The sequence below is a fragment of the Rhinopithecus bieti genome, unplaced genomic scaffold (assembly GCF_001698545.2).
Source record: "Rhinopithecus bieti isolate Rb0 unplaced genomic scaffold, ASM169854v2 scaffold_8350, whole genome shotgun sequence".
Taxonomy (NCBI): domain Eukaryota; kingdom Metazoa; phylum Chordata; class Mammalia; order Primates; family Cercopithecidae; genus Rhinopithecus; species Rhinopithecus bieti.
The window spans coordinates 1,501,692-1,521,576 of NW_016806031.1; the positions used below are offsets into that span (position 1 = coordinate 1,501,692).

Below are 19,885 nucleotides of genomic sequence, written 5' to 3' on the forward strand. Positions count from 1 at the left end.
ATAAGCAAGTATAGTAATATTTCAAGATACCTGGTTAATATACAGAAGTCAGTAACTTTCATATATGCTGGCAATGAACAAGTGGGATTTGAAATTAGAAGCACAATATAATTTATATTAGCACCCCCCACAAATAAAATACGTAGGTATAAATCTAACAAAATATGTACAAGATTTTTATGAGGAAAATTACGAGACTGATGAAAGAAATAAAAGAACTAAATAAATAGAGAGATATTCCATGTTTATGGAAGGAAGATTCAATGTTGTCAAGATGTCAGTGTTTCTCAACTTGATTTATAGATGCAATGGAATCCCAATCAAAGTCCCAGCAAGTTATTTTGTAGATATTGACAAACTGATTATAAAGTTTATATGTAGGGGCCCCAGAATAATCAACACAGTTTTTCAGAAGAAAAAGTTGGAGGATTGACACTACCCACATCAAGACTTACTGTAAAGATACAGTAATCAAGACAGTGTGGTATTGACAAAAGAACAGACAAATCAATTAATGGAACAGAATAGAGAGCCCAGGAATAGACCCAGCTAAGTGTAGTCATCTGGTCTTTGACAAAGGAGCAAACAACACGGTGGAGAAAAGATAGACTTTTCAACAAATGGATCTAAAACAACTTGACATCCACATGCAACAAATGAATCTAGACACAGACCTAACTCAAAACAGGTCACAGACCTAACTGTAAAATGCAAAGCTATAAAACTCCTAGAAGGTTTTCTCTAGAGGACCTTGGGTTTAGTGATGTCTTTTTTATATGACACCAAAGGCACAACCTATGAAAGAAAGAATTAATAAGCTAGACTTAATTAAAATTAAAAATTTCCACTCTGCTTAAGACACTGTTGAGAGAATGAAAATACAAGCCAGAAACTGGTGGAAAATATTTGCAAAAGATATCTGGAAAAGGACATACAAAAAATTCTTTAAAACATACAAAAATTTCTTAAAAACACTAAGAAAACAAGCAAATCCAATTTAAAAATGGGTAAAAGACCTTAACGAACACCTCACCAAAGAAGATATACAGATGACAAATAGCATATGAAAAGATCCTCCATATAGTATGTCATCAGAGAAATGCAAATTTAAGCAACGAGATACCACTGTACACCTATTAGAAATCCAGAATCCAGAACACAGACAACACCAAAGGCTGTTAAGGATGTGAAGCAACGGGAGTTCTCAATCCTTGCTAGTGGGAATGCAAAATGGTACAGCCGTTTGGAAGACAATTTGGCAGTGTCTTACAAAACTAAGCATACTCTTATTATTTGATCCAGCAATTGTGCTCCTTAGTATTTTATCAAAGGAATGGACACTTCACGCTCATACAAATATAAGCTCACAGATGCGTATAGCAGGTTTGTTCATAATTACGAAGACTTGGAAGCAACCCAGAGGTACTTTAGTAAGTGATGGTAAATAAGCTGTGATCCCTACGATGGAATATTACTCTGCACTAAAAGGAAATGAGCTATCAAGCCATGAAAAGACATAGAGGACCTTAAATGCACATTACCAAGTGAAATAAGCCAATTGGAAAAGTCTGCTGATTGTATGATTCCAACTCTATGACATTCTAGAAAAGGCAAAACTATGGAAACAGTAAAAAGATCACTGGTTGCCAGGGGGAAGGGTGGGGGAGGGATGAATATGTGGGCATGGAAGAATCTACTCTGTATGATCCTGTCGTGGTGGCGGGGAATCTACTCTGTGTGATCCTGTCGTGGTGGCGGGGAATCTACTCTGTGTGATCCTGTCGTGGTGGCGGGGAATCTACTCTGTGTGATCCTGTCGTGGTGGCGGGGAATCTACTCTGTGATCCTGTAGTGGTGGCGGGGAATCTACTCTGTATGATCCTGTAGTGGTGGCAGGGAATCTACTCTGTATGATCCTGTAGTGGTGGATGCATATCGTTCTGTGTTGTTCAAACTCGCAGAATGTAACACCAAGAATAAACCCTAATGTAAACTGTGGAACTTAGGTGACAGTCATGTGTTCATAGACTGTAACAAATGTACCATTCTGGTGCAGGGTGCTGATAAGAATGAGGCTTCGTGTGTGGCGGGGGAGGGTAGGGCATATAAGGGCTATCTCTCTACCTTCCTCTCAATTTCATTATGAACCTAAAATCCGCTCTAAAAAATTGTGTTTATAAACAGAAATAATCCATCTTCCGAGAACACTAACTGATAACAGGTGCTGTATTTCATATTCCCATGGCTGTCCAGAAGAAATATTTTTCTCTAGATAGCAGTTTTCCATAAGGATTGAAACAGCCGTCCCCGCTCCGTGAAGGAAGCAGCCAAAGGGAAGCAACCAGAACAATTCTGCCTTTACGTACTTATTTCATTTGTTCACCTTCTGTTTGCGTCTTTATAATTTTTTTTGAAAAAGGACCAGGACAAACTGAGTGAGGAGCAATAAAGGTAAAGGTAATAATGTCAGTGAAAAATGAGATTCCTAGGACCCACTCAGGTGCACAGTTGTATACCATGTTACCGCATGCCTGTCCTGGGCTGTCCACCTGGAAGCCCATGTTGTTCAGCTTTTCTACCCTGTATCTACAGAGCACCCAGCTCCTGACACAGTACATGAGTGAACAAATCAGTTAATCTCAAATATTTCTTGGGAAAAAAGTGACACGTAAATCTAGTAATATAAAAATGAATGAATTTGTATATATATTATAAATCATATATTTTGCCAAGTCTTTTATCTTAGTTTTAGCTCATAATAAATAAAATCAGCAACTTAACTTTGCTTGTGCTCTAACATACAACAGAGAGGCAAAGGATTCAGATACACAAATGAAAACATAAATATATTTTATTTTCCACCGCACTTAGAGAGCTTGAGCTTTTATAAGCAGTTACTTTAAGGTTAGATATTTTAAATTGTCCATTCATGAATTTGTGATTTCTTCTTTTCATTGTTCCTTTTGCAACAGTATATGTCTTTCAGAGGAAAGAAAAATAAGTTATGAGAATATTAAAGTCAGATAAATCACTGAAATTAAAATTGCATTTAACTGGCTAATTTTCATTTCCAAACTTTACAAATCAAGGGAAAATTTAGTCTTTTGACTAAGACTAAGCTTTAAAAATTTTTCAGACAACTACATTTATAAATAATCTTTTTTAAAACTTGAGATATTAAATACATAGTTTGGGCCAGGCACAGTTGCTTACCTGTAATCCAAGCACTTTGTGAGGCTGAGGCGGGCGGATTACCTGAGGTCAGGAGTTCAAGACTAGCCTGGCCAACATGGTGAAACCCCATCTCTACTAAAAATACAAAAATTAGCCAGGTGTGGTGGTGGGCGCCTGTAATCCCAGCTACTCAGGAGGCTGAGGCAGGAGAATCACTTGAGTCTGGGAGGTGGAGTTGTGGTGAGCCGAGATTGCACCACTGCACTCAAGTCTGGGTGACAAAGTGAGACCCTGTCTCAAATAAATGAATAGATAAATAGATAGGTAGTTTGGAGGGCTACCTTTTAATTTGTAATTAAACAAGTCTGAGGGCCCTTACGTTTTTGACTGAGGCTTAGAATTTTGGTTACCTATGGTATTTGAAATTTTGAAAGCAGAGTAAACATAAAACTTTTTAAAGTTAATTATGAAAAGAAGAAAAGCTAGACCAAACTACTGATATGTACACTAAAGGTTTTTTTATATTGAGAGTAAAAAGTACGTTTTTTAATAGGCCATTAGCATTTTCAAATAACCTTTATTGTAACATTGCTATGTTATTTGTTTCTCTGTATTAAAGGTATCTTAAAACTTCTGACATTTTCTGTTCTGCACTCTGGGTCATGAGGTTCTTTCAATTACAAACATGTACCTGTGCCTTAAAACTAAAGCTTGGAAGTGCTTTGGTTAAGCAGGTATAGTTAAACTTTACATCTGTGGTTTTATTACTCCTAATTATTATTTTCTTTGGAAGGCATTCAATTCTATTTTTTCCCAAGGTGTCTGAGCGTCCCTTCCCATTGTTAGTTAGGTTTCTACCATAAAAATGTGTAGTCAGGGCTGGCTGGGGCTGCTGGAATCGTATTCCTGAATACAGTCTATGCCTTGACTTGCCAGTGGTGTGTGGTCAGCAGGTCCGAGCCTCTTTTCACTTCTTTTCAATTATTAGGTATTAAGAAGTCCGCACAGCAGCTCCACATCCACCGATACTGTTGCTGACTTTGATGATACCCTTCTCTTCTTTGGCCGCTTTTTAAAGATTCTTATTTTAACCATTTACCTTGGATATCTTGGGCTATGTTCATGTAAACGACATCTCTTAACATAAATATGAGCTATCTCTTGTAATACATGTTATGCAGCTAAGATAATATTGGCTAATTTTTCATAGTGAGCCAGCTGCTATGTGATCTTTGTATATTAATTAATGGAATCCTTACAACATGTGTTTCAAACAGGGAATATAACCATCCCCATCTTATGGACAGGGAAACTGGGACACAGTGGTTCACTGATTTGTCCATTGTCACTGCTAGTAAGTAACAGTGCAGGAGGAAGGAGCGGTGGAGCCACGTGGGGGTAGCAAGCTCTTGCTAGTTTTGTAAATAGCCTAGTGCAGTTCTCTCTGATAGAACTGTCTGTGATGGTGGAAGTCGTCTCTATCTGCTCTGTCCAGTATACGAGCAACTAGCCATTGAGGTTACTGAACACTTACAGAATTTTATTTCATTTTAATTGATGAAAATTGAATGAGGCCACATGGGGTCTGGCTATTGTACTGTCCACAGTACAACTCTAGAATGATTAACTTTCTTCCAGCAATTCTGGCATAGGACCAGCCTCTAAAACAAGGAGATACCAGAATCATATTGACCTAACGCACATGCACCACGGGAGCTGCTTTGCTGGTCAGCCTTCTTCCTGTCCTTCCTCCTCTGAGCTACCCTCGACCTTGCCACCAGTTCCTGTTTCCGGTCCTCCACGCTCCTCATGCCTCCTCCGAGCTACCCTCGACCTTGCCACCAGTTCCTGTTTCCAGTCCTCTACGCTCCTCATGCCACATGCTGTTGCCCCGGGCGTTCTGAGCAGGCGCCTCTAACTAGCTCCTTTGCTTCCTTCCCTGTAAGCCCCAAGCAGCATCTCTTCCCGTTCAGTTCTTAGAAATTTTGCTTAGTACATAGTTATCTTTTCTGCATTTTTGGGGAAATATATGACAGGTCACTGAACCATGTGGAGTCTGAGGATTTTATCCGATTGAGCCGTATTTACCCTATCTCTCCTCCACTACAGGATTTCGATTTTGAAAGTGCATGAGAAAGATAATTCAGAATGTTTTTCCTATTTCAGAGTCAAAACATACAAAAGCTTGTTCTGGGCGCCCCGTAAGTAGTACCTGCTGGGCATTCTGAGCCATAAGTATGGTGAGGGTTACTCGGCCATCAGGCATCCTTTCAGCTCCCGAAAATAAACCTAACTTTGCGATATGTGGGAGAGGATAATTTTTGTTTTCCTGAAGTAACCACATTAGACTTTTAATTCTTACTGCCTAGAATTTGCCCAGCTCCAGCCCATCCTCCTCACCAGTATTAATGCCAACAATGTGCTGTTAACACGATCGCCTCGCAGCAGTAAATCAGGAAACTAGTTTTTGCATGAACCACTTGAAACAGGCTTCAGGTCTCTGGCACAGTTTTCAAAGTAAACTTTTCTAACCAATTATTGGGAGGACTTTAGTTAATGTGAAAAAATTAACTCCTGTAAACAACAGCATTGCTCCACACGGGGCATGCCCAGCTTCATATTTCTGAAGATGTTTACATTTTGAAAACTGTTTTGTCTCTCTGAGGAAAGTTTTAAAAAATTAATTTGCGGCTGGGCACGGTGGCTCAAACCTGTAATCCCAGCACTCTTGGGGAGGGCCCCGAGACGGTGGATCTGCGAGGTCAAGGAGATCGAGACCAATCTGGCTAACACGGCGAAACCCTGTTCCTACTAAAAAAATAAAAGAAAAACTAGACGGGCCGAGTTGCCGGGGCGCCTGTAGTCCGCCAGCTACTTGGAGGGAGGGCCAGGAAAGAACAGATGGTTAAAGACCCGGGAGGCGGAGCATTGCCAGTGAGCTGAATCCGGCCCACCTGCACTCCCCAGGCCGGGGCGGACAGAGCGACGTACTCGCGCCCCGTCTCAAAAAAAAAAAAACAAAAAAAAAAAAAAAAAAAAAAAAATTAATTTGCAAGCATAAAAAATGAGATTCATTTCTGCCATTTAATTACAGTGTTGCTCACTTTATTTATGTTTAATTATAGCTGATCTAGCCTAGGGATGGTTGTAAGATATTAACAAGCTCTTGCTTGTCAGTTTTCTCTAAAAAACTCAAGCACAGATTTTCAGAAACTGAAAGTTGAGGGGAACCATCTCTTCAGTGTTGTTTTGTTAAAGGAAATTAAAAGTTGATTTGTAAGCACCAGCAACATAAATCTAATTTGTCATTTCCATTTCCATGCCCTAGATTTTCCCTTCAAATAACTTCTCCATCCACATTTAAAATTTAACATTTAACTTTGAAAGTTCAAAGGACCGCAGTTAATAGCGTATTGACTGTACAAATAAATAGTGCTTTCGACCCAAGGCCCAGAATGTGTTTCCTGGACGACGAGGGTCTGTGAGTTTCTCCCCTGTGGTCTGAAGAGCTGCTCCTCCAACCTGTAGGTAGGGCCGGCTTATGTTTTTGTTAAAGGCTGGATTTGCAGAGGGAGAAAAGAGAGAAGGGGATTTGGGGACTGTTTACTTTGAGTCATTTTGCTACTGGAAAACCACCAAATGTGGCTTAAAAATATTGGACAGAGTGACAGAGCTACTGCTGCTGCCAGCTTGGGTGAAGTAGCGCAGCTGAATCCAGCCTCTGCTCCCTTGGGACCAAGATGAGGAAAGCCGCTGACCCCACGCCACCCAGACATCCCCAGCCCAGCCTATCCTGCCTGCCACCCTGCAGCCCAGGAGGACTATATGGCCTTGCCACTTGGGAGTTATTGCCAGGGCCCTTACAAGCTTTTGCTCCCTAGGATTTTTTTTTTAAGTATTTAGGAAATACTGCCTTACGTAATATTTGTGCATCCATTTGTTTATCAGCAGGCATTTATTTCTTATTCACCGGCCTGTTAGATACCAGGCTTTTGGGAAGGAGAGGTGGAGGGAGGCATTGGATACCATGGGTTGTTCACTTCTCATATGATTTTAGGAAGTTAGTAGGGGCCCTCTAGTAATACCTTTTTATTGCATTATTATTTTATCTATGCATATATTTTCCCATGTTAAAGTTTATTGATAAAAAATGTCTTCTGAGGGATTTGAGGAAGTACTAGGTACTTCCTTCAAACTTTTAAGGTACTGGGTCATAATTTCAAGAATACAGACTATGGGACATTTTAAAACAAATGCATTTCTACCATTGATATTAATGGTGGACCATGCTCCATAAACATAATCACATATCCCTTATCCTGAAGCCCAGGCTAAAGATGGACATACTCTGCCTGTACCCTCCTTGCCCTCCCCTCACCAGACACACACACACGCACACACACACACACACACACACACACACTCACACTCCTCTTGCCATGATGGGAGGGACAACTCTAGTGCAACTTGGAAAGTGTCAAAGAAAACCCAGAACTGGACAGTGGAACAGCAGATTTTACTCAGGACTGTTGCAATAGAGGAAATGGAAGCTCAGTGTAGAACTGGGCTCCACTCCAAAAACAGCACAGGCAAGTGGGGATATGTAGCCAAAGAGCAGGGTGGGTTTGGTGGATGGAAAATCATGAAGAGGAACCGTCACGGGTGAGGGAGATTCTGGCTAAAATGACCTCACAGGATTCTTGCTGCAGACAGACCAGGGTGACCAGGCATCACCTGGGGGGTGGTGAGGGTTGAGGAACCTGATAAGATATTGAGCATGGCCGAATTTAGCCAGGTTTTTGGGAAACTGGGCTCTTGAGGACAGGGCCCAATAGAAAGTGGCTCATAACCTACCTAGAGTTTGGTCAAGGAGAGAGTCCTGTCAAAAGGCTAAACTCAAAGCTCATTTCATTATTTATTTGCTGACTTCTCTGCCTGCAGCAGAAAATAATATACCTAGGGAAATTACTTCTTTCTATCCCAAAGTTATGGGGGAAAAAACACAAGATTTGATACTGTTTTTATTTGCTGCATGGTTAGGTCATCTGATCAATACAAATGCAATGGGCCAAACCTAAATGGATGCCCTGTCTGTGCCAGGATTTGGGATGCAGTGGTGAGTAAGAACAGTTCCAGCTCCATCCATGCAAGGGAATACCCTCTGTTTGCTGATATGGAGCACTCTCCAAGATGTATGGCATGGGAAAACAAATCTAGTTCCTGAACAGTGTTAAATACATGCACACGCGCCAGGAGGATATTTTTGGCAGGTCACCCCAAAACTTGTGTTGGGAGAGTGGAAAGTTAAGGAGCAGGGATGAGAAGAAAGGTATACTGTTTGATTTTTTTTTTTAAATCTCATGTGTGTAATAGTTTTCAGTATACAAATGATAAAAGAAAAAAGAAATGATCTCAGCCAGGGTGGTGACACAAGTTTGTGAAGGCAGTGTTAGTCTGTGCTAACCAATGTCACCATGGGTCGGAGGCTGTCGAGCTTCCCTTTCAGCTGTTTTCCCTCTTTCTTTTGTTCTCGGTACTTATTTATTGAACTTAATGGGGAAGATTTCAAGGCATTTTAACCACCCAGCTTTACTGAGTGAAATGAAAACATCAAAGCAGACATTTATATTGGGGGTAATTTAATATTTATATGCTGTTTACTTTATAGCCTGGATTATGAGTAATTACAGAGTCTCTGTTTAAGGTGCATTAGAAATATGACAGTCAACTCAAAAAGCAGTTGCTGCCATGGACACCATACTGTAATTTAATTTCCTGGAATCACCTTCTCTGAATTTCTAGTTATTTCATGGTTTCTAGTTAATTCAACATGTAGAATGATCGCTTCATTAATTTCTTAGACTTTTATGAACTACAGGCTATTGTTTAATAGTTTCAAATTAATATTAGACTTTTAAAATATTATATTTTTGAAAATAGTAAATACTTTAGATAAAATCTATTTTAAATACAATTTCCCAAGTAGTCTCTTTAAAAGTTCCCATGAGTATTTGGGATATGTTCAATGAATTTTATTATTTTGTCAAAAAATAACCACAAAGACCTCCCCCACATTAAGTTGTATGTTCGTTTTCAAAAGAGATGTGACACTCAAAACTGTTTAAGTCCATTGGGCTACTTACACAGTTTCTCAGTGGAGGGAGGAGGTGACTTGGAGACAGTCAGCAGGACAAGGAGCCACAGCTGAATGACTGACTGGCAGGAACGCAGGGCTGTCTTATAGCACAGTGCAGCAGTTGACTTGGAAATAGAGTTTGTGTTCCATGCACATTTTTTTAATTAAGAAAATTATTATTTCTTTTCAAAGATTTTTAGTCAATAAAAATGTCTTAGATGGAAATTGGGGTCTGATGATCCCCTTGTTTCCAGTGAAGCTTTTATGATTCTTGAATCAGCAAAGTTGTTTTATTGGGTTGTAGAAAATCCAAAATCATAACACTTATAGGTATAATTTGTTTAGAGAATGTGCACTTTGTGCTTGATTTAGACTTTAGCAGCTTTATATGTATTCTCATTTATTCCTCACACAACCTTTAGGGCAGATACTCTTATCCCCATCTCACAGATGAAGAAACTGAGGATCGGAGAATTCCCAAAATAACTTGGCCAACAAGTGGCAGAGCTGGCATTCAAACTCGTGTCTCTTTAGATCCGATGTAGGAAAGCACATACTTTTCTCCTGTGTTGACCTGGCGTGAAACAGAATTTCCGAGGACTTTATTCCCAGTTAATGCACCTCTTTCTCTGCATTCTCCTCTCTCTTTCCCTTTGTTTTCCCGTATACTTCTCCTCCTCCTTCCTTTCCTTTGTTGTGTTTTAACTCGTACATGAGACTCTTGCAACCTCAAGCTGCCTGGATCAAAGTGTGATTTTGAAACACTCTGCTCTTGCCTGGACCTTTGCTGTGGAGAACCCTAGCATGGGAACGAGGTGGAGACCACCCCCAGAAGGTCACGTGCACCCGTGCTTTGATCCCGAGGGACTTTGGGAGGGGGAGGCTCTCTCCAGTACTTCAGAAAGCCTGTGCCTGCACACAGCTCTCCCAGCAGCCAGAGTGCTGAACAAAAACACAGGTGTCCCAGCACAGAGCCAGAGCCACAGTGATCACCCCACAAAGATCCAGCACATGTCCAAAGAAATACTTCTTGAATATGCATTTTTTATTGTTTTCCTATTACAAGAGTAATGGATGCTTTTTGCAAAAATTACGTTTCGCAGAATTATAAAACTTGAGAATATCCCGTAATTCTAATCTCCCCCTCCCCTGAAAGAGATAATCCCTGTTAACAATTTTGAAGAAATTCTAACTTGTTCATCAGTTCTTTACATCAAATGTTGTTTTTCTCTCCCTCTCTCTCCTCTCTGTGCCTCTGATGTGGAACGTTGTGTGACTGAAGCTCTCGGGGTGAGGAAGAGGCTGACCTTCCACCTTTTCTCCTCGGTTCTTTGTTGTGCTCACTCCTGATGTACATTTGAAAGACAGGCAGAGTAATTGAAAGGAGGAAAGAAAGTATCACTCACCCAAAATGTGAATGAGTTAATTAGTAAAAATCTAGATGGACGTGATTCCTCTGAATCTTTTGTTGAGTAGTTGATTAAGTACAGGCAACACTATCCTTCAAGTTGGTTTTCATTTAAATTTTGGCCAATAAGTACTGCTTAGTTGATTTTGTATATAGATACGGATGAAGAAATTAAAATATATAAATTTTACAGAAAAAATGGGAATGTTGAACTAGGTGGGACTTGTATTCTAGCATCCAGGGTTTACAAATGAGGAAACTGAGATTTCGTGCAAACCCTTCTTCCTCTGCGGCATCCAGTCTGCATCTGTGGGCTTGCCCAGTCTGCTGCCTGCATGGGTGTCCTTCTTGTTCCTCTTAAGCCGTTGTCTGGTTTTTGTTAATGAAGAGTGTTCTATAGAAAACATCACAAAGATCGACCTGGCAGCCCCTATAGTGTAGTGGTTATGAAGCCTGACTCTGGAATTAGATGACGTAGGTTGAAATCCTGGTTCTAACACTACTTCTGTCACCTAGCCCAAGGTACATAACTTCTCTGACGTTCTATCCCCCAATCTGTGAAATAGGAAAAATGGCAGTGCTGCCCCGATTGGGAAGAGTATGGATTATTGAGTTAATGGTGTAAAGTTCTTGGCCTAGAGTAAGCACCCATAAATGTTGGTACTTACATGAATGTTTTTGTAAACAATGGAATCATACTTCTAATTATGTATTAAAACTTGTTTTTAAAATTGTCATGAACATAGATCACATCTACATTCTTCTTTTTATAGTTGCATTATAACTATGTTATATGATATGCTATAGTTTACTGAGTTCTTGAACTTGTGGAAATGATTGTATGTGGGTCAAAGAGCCATTTGTTTTGCCCGTTCTTGGAAAACAGTGTGTTCTGATGTTCAAATCTAGAGAAGCTTGATATCTTTAGTACCACAGAGTTAGTCTCAACAGGAGGTTAACATCCTTTTAATAAATATGTAAGATTCTTTCTACTCTCAGGAAATGCTAAATTGCTAACTATTTCAAGGAGCTCTCCATTTGGATTGACTTCTAGGCTTGTCCACTAATGAAATTTCTTATGCACTTATCCTCATTTTTGAAAATAACACCCCTGATATCAAAGTAATGATTTTCTGCCTTAGAAGTGAGTGGCTGAATGTTTCCCTGGCTTTAGCTTCTGAGCATGCACATGACTGGCTTAATTAGAGGAGAAGAAAGTGCCATAATTCTGCCAGCCACTGGGAGTAATGCAGCAGTGGGAGCCTGAGAGACCCTTGATTGTTCCCATGTTCACGGCTTCTTGAATAAAGTGGATGACTAAGTGGACTTACTGTAGTAAGAGAGATCATTAGCAGTGGAAGACACATTTGAACTTGCTGAAAGAGCTGCCTTTGTGTCTAGGAAGGCCGACACTTGGTAATTATTAGACCAGGTCTTCGTTTCATCTCAGCGGTCTTTCCTTTTCACGCTTGCAAAGTCTGAATAGCTTTCTATTGCCCGTTAATCCCCACAGGAATGTGGCTTTGGCTATGGGGAGGATGCACAGTGTGTGACGTGCCGGCTGCACAGGTTCAAGGAGGACTGGGGCTTCCAGAAGTGCAAGCCCTGTCTGGACTGCGCACTGGTGAACCGCTTTCAGAAGGCAAATTGCTCAGCCACCAGTGATGCCATCTGCGGGGACTGCTTGCCAGGGTGAGTTGACCAGTTTCTTTCCCTTGTAATTATTTAATTAAGCTAACTTTTTAAAAGGCAATTCCCTTTTTCCATTCTAAACTGGAATGCATGCTGATATTAACTTGAAGAGCTGGTGGAGTATTTGTGACTTCTTTCAATATGAACCACTGGATTATCTGTGGTACCGTGTGCCGTGCATGCAGCAGACACTGGCTATGAAGAAAATGAATAGGCATGCTAACAAAGGACTTCTGTTATGAAAATCTAAGGAGTTCCTACAAATCAATAAAAAAGCACACTTGGACAAATGGACAGAAAAATGAACAAGCAACCCACAAAAGAGGGGACACATGCGACCGCAGTTCTCTGACAGTGTCACCCTCATTAGCATCAGAGGAGGGCAGGTCACACCATTCAGCCATTCAGCAGGGATTTGCCCACCCACCTTAGGCATTGCTTTACACGCTTGGTCTATGTCAGGAAACAAAGTGGCAAAGATGCCTGCCCACGGGGAGCTTATCTTCTTATAGGTTTGTGTTTGTCTGTTTTTGTTGTTGTTGTTGGTTGTTTGTTTTTGAGATGGAGTTTCACTCTTGTTGCCCAGGCTGGAGTGCGATGGTGCCATCTCAGCTCACTGCAACCTCCTCCTCCCAGGTTCAAGTGATTCTTCTTTCTCAGCCTCCCGAGTAGCTGGGATTACAGGCATGCACCACCACACCTGGCTAATGTTTTGTATTTTTAGTGGAGACAGGGTTTCTCCATGTTGGTTGGTCTCAAACTCCTGACCTCAGGTGATCTGCCTGCCTCAGCCTCCCAAGTGCTGGGATTACAGGCATAAGCCACCATGCCCGGCTTCTTACAGGGTTTTAAAAATATTTAAATAGTAAATAATAAAGAAGCAAATTATGCAGAAAGATAGAAGAGAATCGCTTTGGAAAAAACCCTAAGGCAGACAAGGGAGATTGGGCATGGCCACAGTGAGGGGCAGGACAGTGACAGTGTTAAACTGGGTCACCAGGATAGGCTTTATTCAAAGGTGAGGTCTGAGCAAAGGCTTGAAGGAGACGAGGCCTGAGCCAGGCAGAGAGGTGGGGAAGAACACCACAGAACACCACAGACAGAGGGAACCTCCGGCAAGAGGTTCTCAGGTGGGAATCCACCTGGGGTGGGTAAAACACCGCCAGGAGGCCAAGGGAGTGGCAGGGAGAGGGAGGAGTGCAGTACGTTACAGAGAGCAGGGGAAAGGGTGGGCAGGTGCAAACACAGAAGCCTTAAACAGACTTGTCAATAAGGCAGCCAGGTCCAGGGAAAGGAGGGGGACCACACCTGGGCCAGGGGGAGCACCAGGGAGGAGGAAGTTAAAATCCTGATGGCTTCTAAGTAACTGTGGGATGGATTAATACAGACAGCTGGAGGAGAAAGTCTGGATGAAGAGCTGGACACAGGGTGGCAAGGTGGGTGACCTGGAAGGCTGGGAGGAGCCATTGCTGCACCAAGTATGCAGAGAATGGGATGAAGCCGAATATCCTTAGAGCTTAATGGAGATAGAGCGGAGCCAGAGTTACACAGACAAAGTTAACTGTCTGTGTAACTCTGTCAAAGCCAGAGTTACAAAGACAGAAGAGAGAAGAATCAGAAACCCTGGAGCATCAGAAGCCGGTCTGTATTGTAAAAGTAAGAAGCAACCGCAACTGCATTGCAGGAGCAGCGAACATTTATTACTTACAATGGACCAGGCACCTGGCCAAGTCCTTTTCATGAATTATTTTCTGTAACTTTCACAATGTTTTAAAAAGGAAGAAACTGAGACTTACTAAGGATTAAGATTATTCAGGCAAGATCACCCTAACCTGTGTGTGGTGAGTCTGGGAGTTACATCATGGGAGTCTAACGTCAGAATTCACGCTGCAAGGCACTACAGACAAAAGACTCTAACTGGATCACCGCAAGGTCAGGGTGGTTTTGACCAGATGTCCTGGGGTTGGGGTCTTGTTGAGGCCAGAGGGGAGATAAAGCTCTGGACCTGAAGGGTGGAAGCAGAGTAGAAAATAGCCTAGTGGGTCCAGCATGGTCATATACAGAGACACAGCACCTAGGGAGCTGTAAGATGTAGTGGGCTAACACCAAAAGCACAAGCAACAAAAGAAAAAATAGCTCTGTTGGACTTTATCAAAATTTTAAATTTTGTACTTCAAAGGGAACCCTTTGAAGTACAAAACACAACCACACAACCCACAAAATAGGGGAAACTACTGGCAAATCATATGTCTGATAAGGAACTGTCTTAAGTAGAATATGTGAGGAACTCGTACAACTCAATAATAAAAAGACAGATAATTCAATTAAAATAAGAATGAAGGATTTGAATAGACATTTCTCCAAAGAAATATGCAAATGGCCAATAAGCACATGAAAAGTTGCCCAGCATCATTAACAAGCAGGGAACACGCAATCAAACCCACATTCTTCAACCCCACTAAGATAGCTATAGCCAACAAAAGCCAGACAGTAACTGGTGATGACGTGGAGAGATTGAAACCCCCAAACATTGTTGGTGGGAACAGCAAAGGGTACAGCCAGGTTGGAAAACAGTCTAGAGTTCCTTCAGAAAGTTGGACGTAGAGTTACCATGTGACCTGACAGTTTGACTCTTAGGTATATAACCAAGAGAACCGAAAACACGTCCACACAAAAACTTGTACACTAGTGTTCGTAGCAGCAGTTTACAAAACAGCCAAAACACCGAAACAGCCCAGCTCTGGTTTGAATGTGTCCCCTCCAAAACTCAGGTATTGGCGATGCGATTGTATTAAGAGGTGGGGCCTTTAGCAGGTGATTAGGTCATGATGGGCCTCCCCTCACAAAGGCGCCTGATAAAGGGGCTTGACAGAGGGAGTCCGTTCCTTTTATTTCCCTTCCACCTCCTGCCACGTAAGGACACAGCATTTCTTCCCTCTGAAGGTGCAGCAGAAAAGCCCTCACCAGACACCAGATACTGGCATCTTGATCTTGGACTTCCCAGTCTTCAGAACTATGAGAAATAAATTTCTGTTGTTTATAAATTACCTAGTCTGTGATATTCTATTACAGCAGCACAAAACCGACTAAGACAAACTCAAATGTCTATCAACTGATAAATGGAAAAACCAAATGGGATATAGTCAAACAATGAAATATTATTCATCAGTGAAAAGGAAGGAAATCCTGACATATGCTGCGAGATGGATGAACCTAGAAAACATTATGCTAAGTGAAGTAAGCCAGTCACAAATGACGGCATATTACATGATTCTATTGAAATGTCCAGAATGGTCAAATCTACAGGGACAGAAAGGAAATTAGTGTTGCCTAAGGGCTGGGGTTGGGGAGGGTTGGGAATGGGGGGTGACTGATAAGGTTATGAGGCCTCTTTTGGGGGTGATGAAAATGTCCTTAAATTGATTGTGGTGATGGTTGTACAACTCTGTGAATATACGGAAAACCATGCAATTGTACACTTTAAATGGGTGAATTGTGTGGTATATAAAGTATCAGTCAATAAACCTGCGCTTTTAAAAAAAAAGGAATGGTCTATAATCTCAGACCTGTGACAATATCTATGGATAGCATTACCCAGAGTTTTGATCTTGTGCGAATCTAATTGAGGACATGAACTGAACATCTCACACACCTCTGTTGTTCGTGTTCTCCAGTTCTCTGATAAAAGCCTGTCTGTGCGTGTCTACTCTCTTCATCTGGGGGTAGGGAAATGAGGAGGTCTTCAGGGGATGTATAGGCTGAGGTAGGCAGTGCCCAGGGAAGATGGGGAAAGGCCTGATCTAGGACTGGGATTTTATAGAGCCCACACAGGGCTGTGCTGCCGGAGTAGGGGAGCTGGTCTGCCTGGGACTCCACCGTGCCTGGTTCCTCCTGCTTCCCTGTGGTCATTGTCATTTGAGCCTGCTGCTCTAGTTTCTACAGTGTTTGTTTATTCTTTAAGTAAATACTTAGCTACAGGAAAGTTATAAGTGAATAGACAGTTGAGTGATGTTTCACAATTTATTTATATGATTACTTTAAAATCCCATTCTTTTCTAAGTCAGCATTGGTACATGAGGCTGGCATAATTACATAGTGACTTTTACCCAGGTCTTTCCAAAGTGTTTTCAAAGTACTCTTCTAACTTGACTGTACTTCTGTGAGGAAACCAAATGGTTGAAACCCGTTTTACAAGCAAAAAAACTGGGAGGCAGAAAGACATGAGCAAAATGCATATTGCTCCCCAAAAAGCAATGCAGAAGTCAGGCATAAGGTGGGCATTGCTCTTTTTGGTGCCAGTCTGCTTCCTGTGGCCTCATTCTCTAGCAAGAACCTGCTGCTGCCCATAGGCCCAGGCGCCCCAGGACAGCAGCTGCTTCCCTGTCAGTAGCAGGTAGGGTGTGGAAATCTGCTGTCCTCTACCCATAATTTGAGTCATTCGAGAGAGCCGGTCCCCTTATTCCCACATCTGCTCTGACTTTAGACCAGTCATTTAACTTCTCTGACGTGCACTCTTCTCACTGTCAAATGGCCATGCTGTAAGAATCCACCCTGCAGAACTGTTAGAAGGATTAGAAATAGAAGGCATGTAAAATGCCTAGCAAGTGCCTAAGCCATTGGAAGCCCTAATGAAATGCTGGACATTATTGCCAATTGATGATTTTGGGGCCAGTGAAAACTTCGCATGACTTTTTCAGAGTGTGACGAACAGGCCTCCATGCTCCTCTGCCAGCGCCCGGTTCCTGATTCCTTCCTGGCTCAGGGGAACTGGAACCCGCCCTGAAGAGTAGGCTGGCCCCCGCCAGCTCTTTGCTTCTTCTGGTGACAATGACAACTAACATTGAGCACTTACTATCATCTGAACCACTCTGGAAAGTAGGGATTCCTACCATCCCCTCTTAACGAAGAGGGAAACTGGTTCTTGGAGTGGGTAAATGACTTCCCAGAATCACCCAGCTTGTAAATGAAAGAACTGGGATTCACCTGGAAGCTTCTCTGCCCCATGCTTAGGTGCATGTCTGATTTCACTGGGAGCTCACCCCTGGGGCTTCCGTGACTCATTGACACGGAATCACAGGGACTGCCTCTGCCCGTCTGGGCTGTGCCCACTTCACTCTCACCCTACCCTCAGCAGACTCCTTGCTCCTGGAAGCTGCCTGAGTTGCCTGAGTTTTTGCATCCCCTCGCCTCAGCTCTCTGGTCTGTACTAGTAACCATGACACTGTTTAGGAGACCTAGACTCTTACTCTAATGATTCATCTTGTCATTAGCATTTATTCACCTTCAAATAAGGGGCCATTGCTGTGGATTGTTGAGGAACACAAACAGCAGGCCAACTGACCAGCATGAAGCAAGGTGCTAGCAAGAGCCCAGGACAGAGCAATGCTGTCATCCAGTGTCTCACAGACGCTTCAGAAAATCCCGCCCTGACTTGACTGTGATTCACAGCGCATAGTAACTGCCTTCAACATTGTGTTAAGTGAGGTCATTGTAAAACCAGAGTTGTTATATAGCATGTCATCTCGTTGCAGAAGTGCACTCATTGATTGAAGAATTAATGGTCTACAGCCAGATTTTCTTAAAACAGCAGTTTTCAAACACTGTGTTCATTAAGCTAACCAGTGCTGTTCGGGTTCTGTTCAATTAAAAATTCCTCTTCATTGGGAGGCTGAGGTCATTAGGCTAACCAGTGCTGTTTGGGTTCCTTTCAGTTAAAAATTCCTCTTCATTGGGAGGCTGAGGCAGGTGGATCACTTGAGCTCAAGAGTGTGACATCAGCCTGGGCAACATGGCGAAACCCCATCTCTAAAAAAAAGTTCAAATATTAGCCGGGCGTGGTGATGCACACCTGTAGTCCCAGCTACTTGGGAGGCTGAGGTGGGAGGATGGCTTGAGCCCAGGAGGCAGAGGCTGCAGTGAGCCGAGATCCCGCCACTGCACTCCAGCCCGGGTGACAGAGCGAGACTCCGTCTCAAAAAATAAATTTAAAAATTAATTAATTAAAAAATAAAAATGGTCATTCAAAACATGACAACCTTCTAGCCTCATTTGTCTCATGGTCCTCAAACTTTTAGAAATTTTTTGGCAAATGTATTTTATTTGATTGTCAGGGAAAACTCAGACCTTAAAACTGTTTAGTCACAGTTAGAATTCTTTATTTTAAAATGTTAAGTAGTGGGTGTTTTGTCTGTACTTGATCTTCCAAATACCTTTTCCCCATTTTTTCCCCTTAAATTTTTAAAGTGTTAAAAAGATTGATTTCTGTTAATCCCCAAAATTTTTGTTTCTTGAGGACATGTTTGGGGGGAATATTCTATTTTTTATTTTTTTGCTTTTTACAAGGAAATTGAGGTTTTTATGTATAAACACTATTTTGTGCTTTCTGTATTTTGAATTTGAACTTCTATTGGGCAAGTTTTCTGGCTGAAAAGATAGAAGTATTAGTTTGATTATGTTACAGTGTTTAGCAAGACATCTTAAAGAAGAAGGTGCCTTTATATTGTCCTGTGATTTAAAAAAAAAAAAAATTTAGGCCGGGCCCCGTGGCTCAAGCCTGTAATCCCAGCACTTTGGGAGGCCGAGACGGGTGGATCACGAGGTCAGGAGATCGAGACCATCCTGGCTAACACGGTAAAACCCCGTCTCTACTAAAATACAAAAAAACTAGCCGGGTGAGGTGGCGGGCACCTGTAGTCCCAGCTACTCAGGAGGCTGAGGCAGGAGAATGGCGTGAACCCAGGAGGCGGAGCTTGCAGTGAGCTAAGATCCGGCCACTGCATTCCAGCCCGGGCGACAGAGCAAGACTCTGTCTCAAAAAAAAAAAAAAAAAAAATTTATAGGCATGTTTTATTGTGATGAAAAACATGTAACATAAAATTTACCATCTTAACCATTTTTAGGTGTGCAGTTCAGTAGAGTCAAGTATATTCACATTGTTGTGAAACAGATCTCCAGAACTGTTTCATCTTCTCAAGCTGAAACTCTGTATCTGTGAAACACCTCCCCTTTGCTTCTTCCCCTAGCCCCTGGGAACCACCTTTCTTTCTGTTTCCATGAATTTGACTACTCTAAGTACCTCATAGAATTGGAGTCATTCAGTATCTGTCCTTTTATGACAGGCTTGTGTCACTTAGCATCATGTCCTCAAGGTTTATCCACGTTGTAGCATGTGACAGGTACCCCCTGCTTATTAAGACTAATAATATTTCATTCTGTGAAATACTTTGTTTATCCAGATTCATCAATGGACATTTGGGTTTCTTCTGCCTTTTGGCTACTGTGAATAGTGCTGCAATGAATACGGGCATGCAAGTATCTCTTCAAGACCCTGATTTGAGTTCTTTTAGATATAGACCCAGACCCAGTAGTGGGATTGCTGGATTATATAGTAGTTCTGTTTTTAATATTTTGAGGAACCTCCGTGCTGTTTTCCATAGCAGCTGCACCATTTTACAGTCCCATCAGCAGTATACAAG

General features: G+C 41.9%; 1 protein-coding gene across 5 annotated transcripts in view; it reads left to right on the forward strand.

The window, feature by feature from the left end:
- TNFRSF19 (TNF receptor superfamily member 19) overlaps nucleotides 1-19,885 on the forward strand; it is a 105,461-nt gene that overhangs the window by 32,092 nt on the left and 53,484 nt on the right. For 4 of the 5 annotated variants that reach the window (XM_017874492.1, XM_017874494.1, XM_017874493.1 and 1 more), the window contains exon 4: nucleotides 12,232-12,410. In XM_017874492.1, the coding sequence (XP_017729981.1) occupies nucleotides 12,232-12,410 (179 nt within the window). Of the gene's footprint in view, nucleotides 1-11,966; nucleotides 12,135-12,231; nucleotides 12,411-19,885 lie in introns of those variants that run through there. The other variant, XM_017874496.1, reaches the window with a different exon arrangement.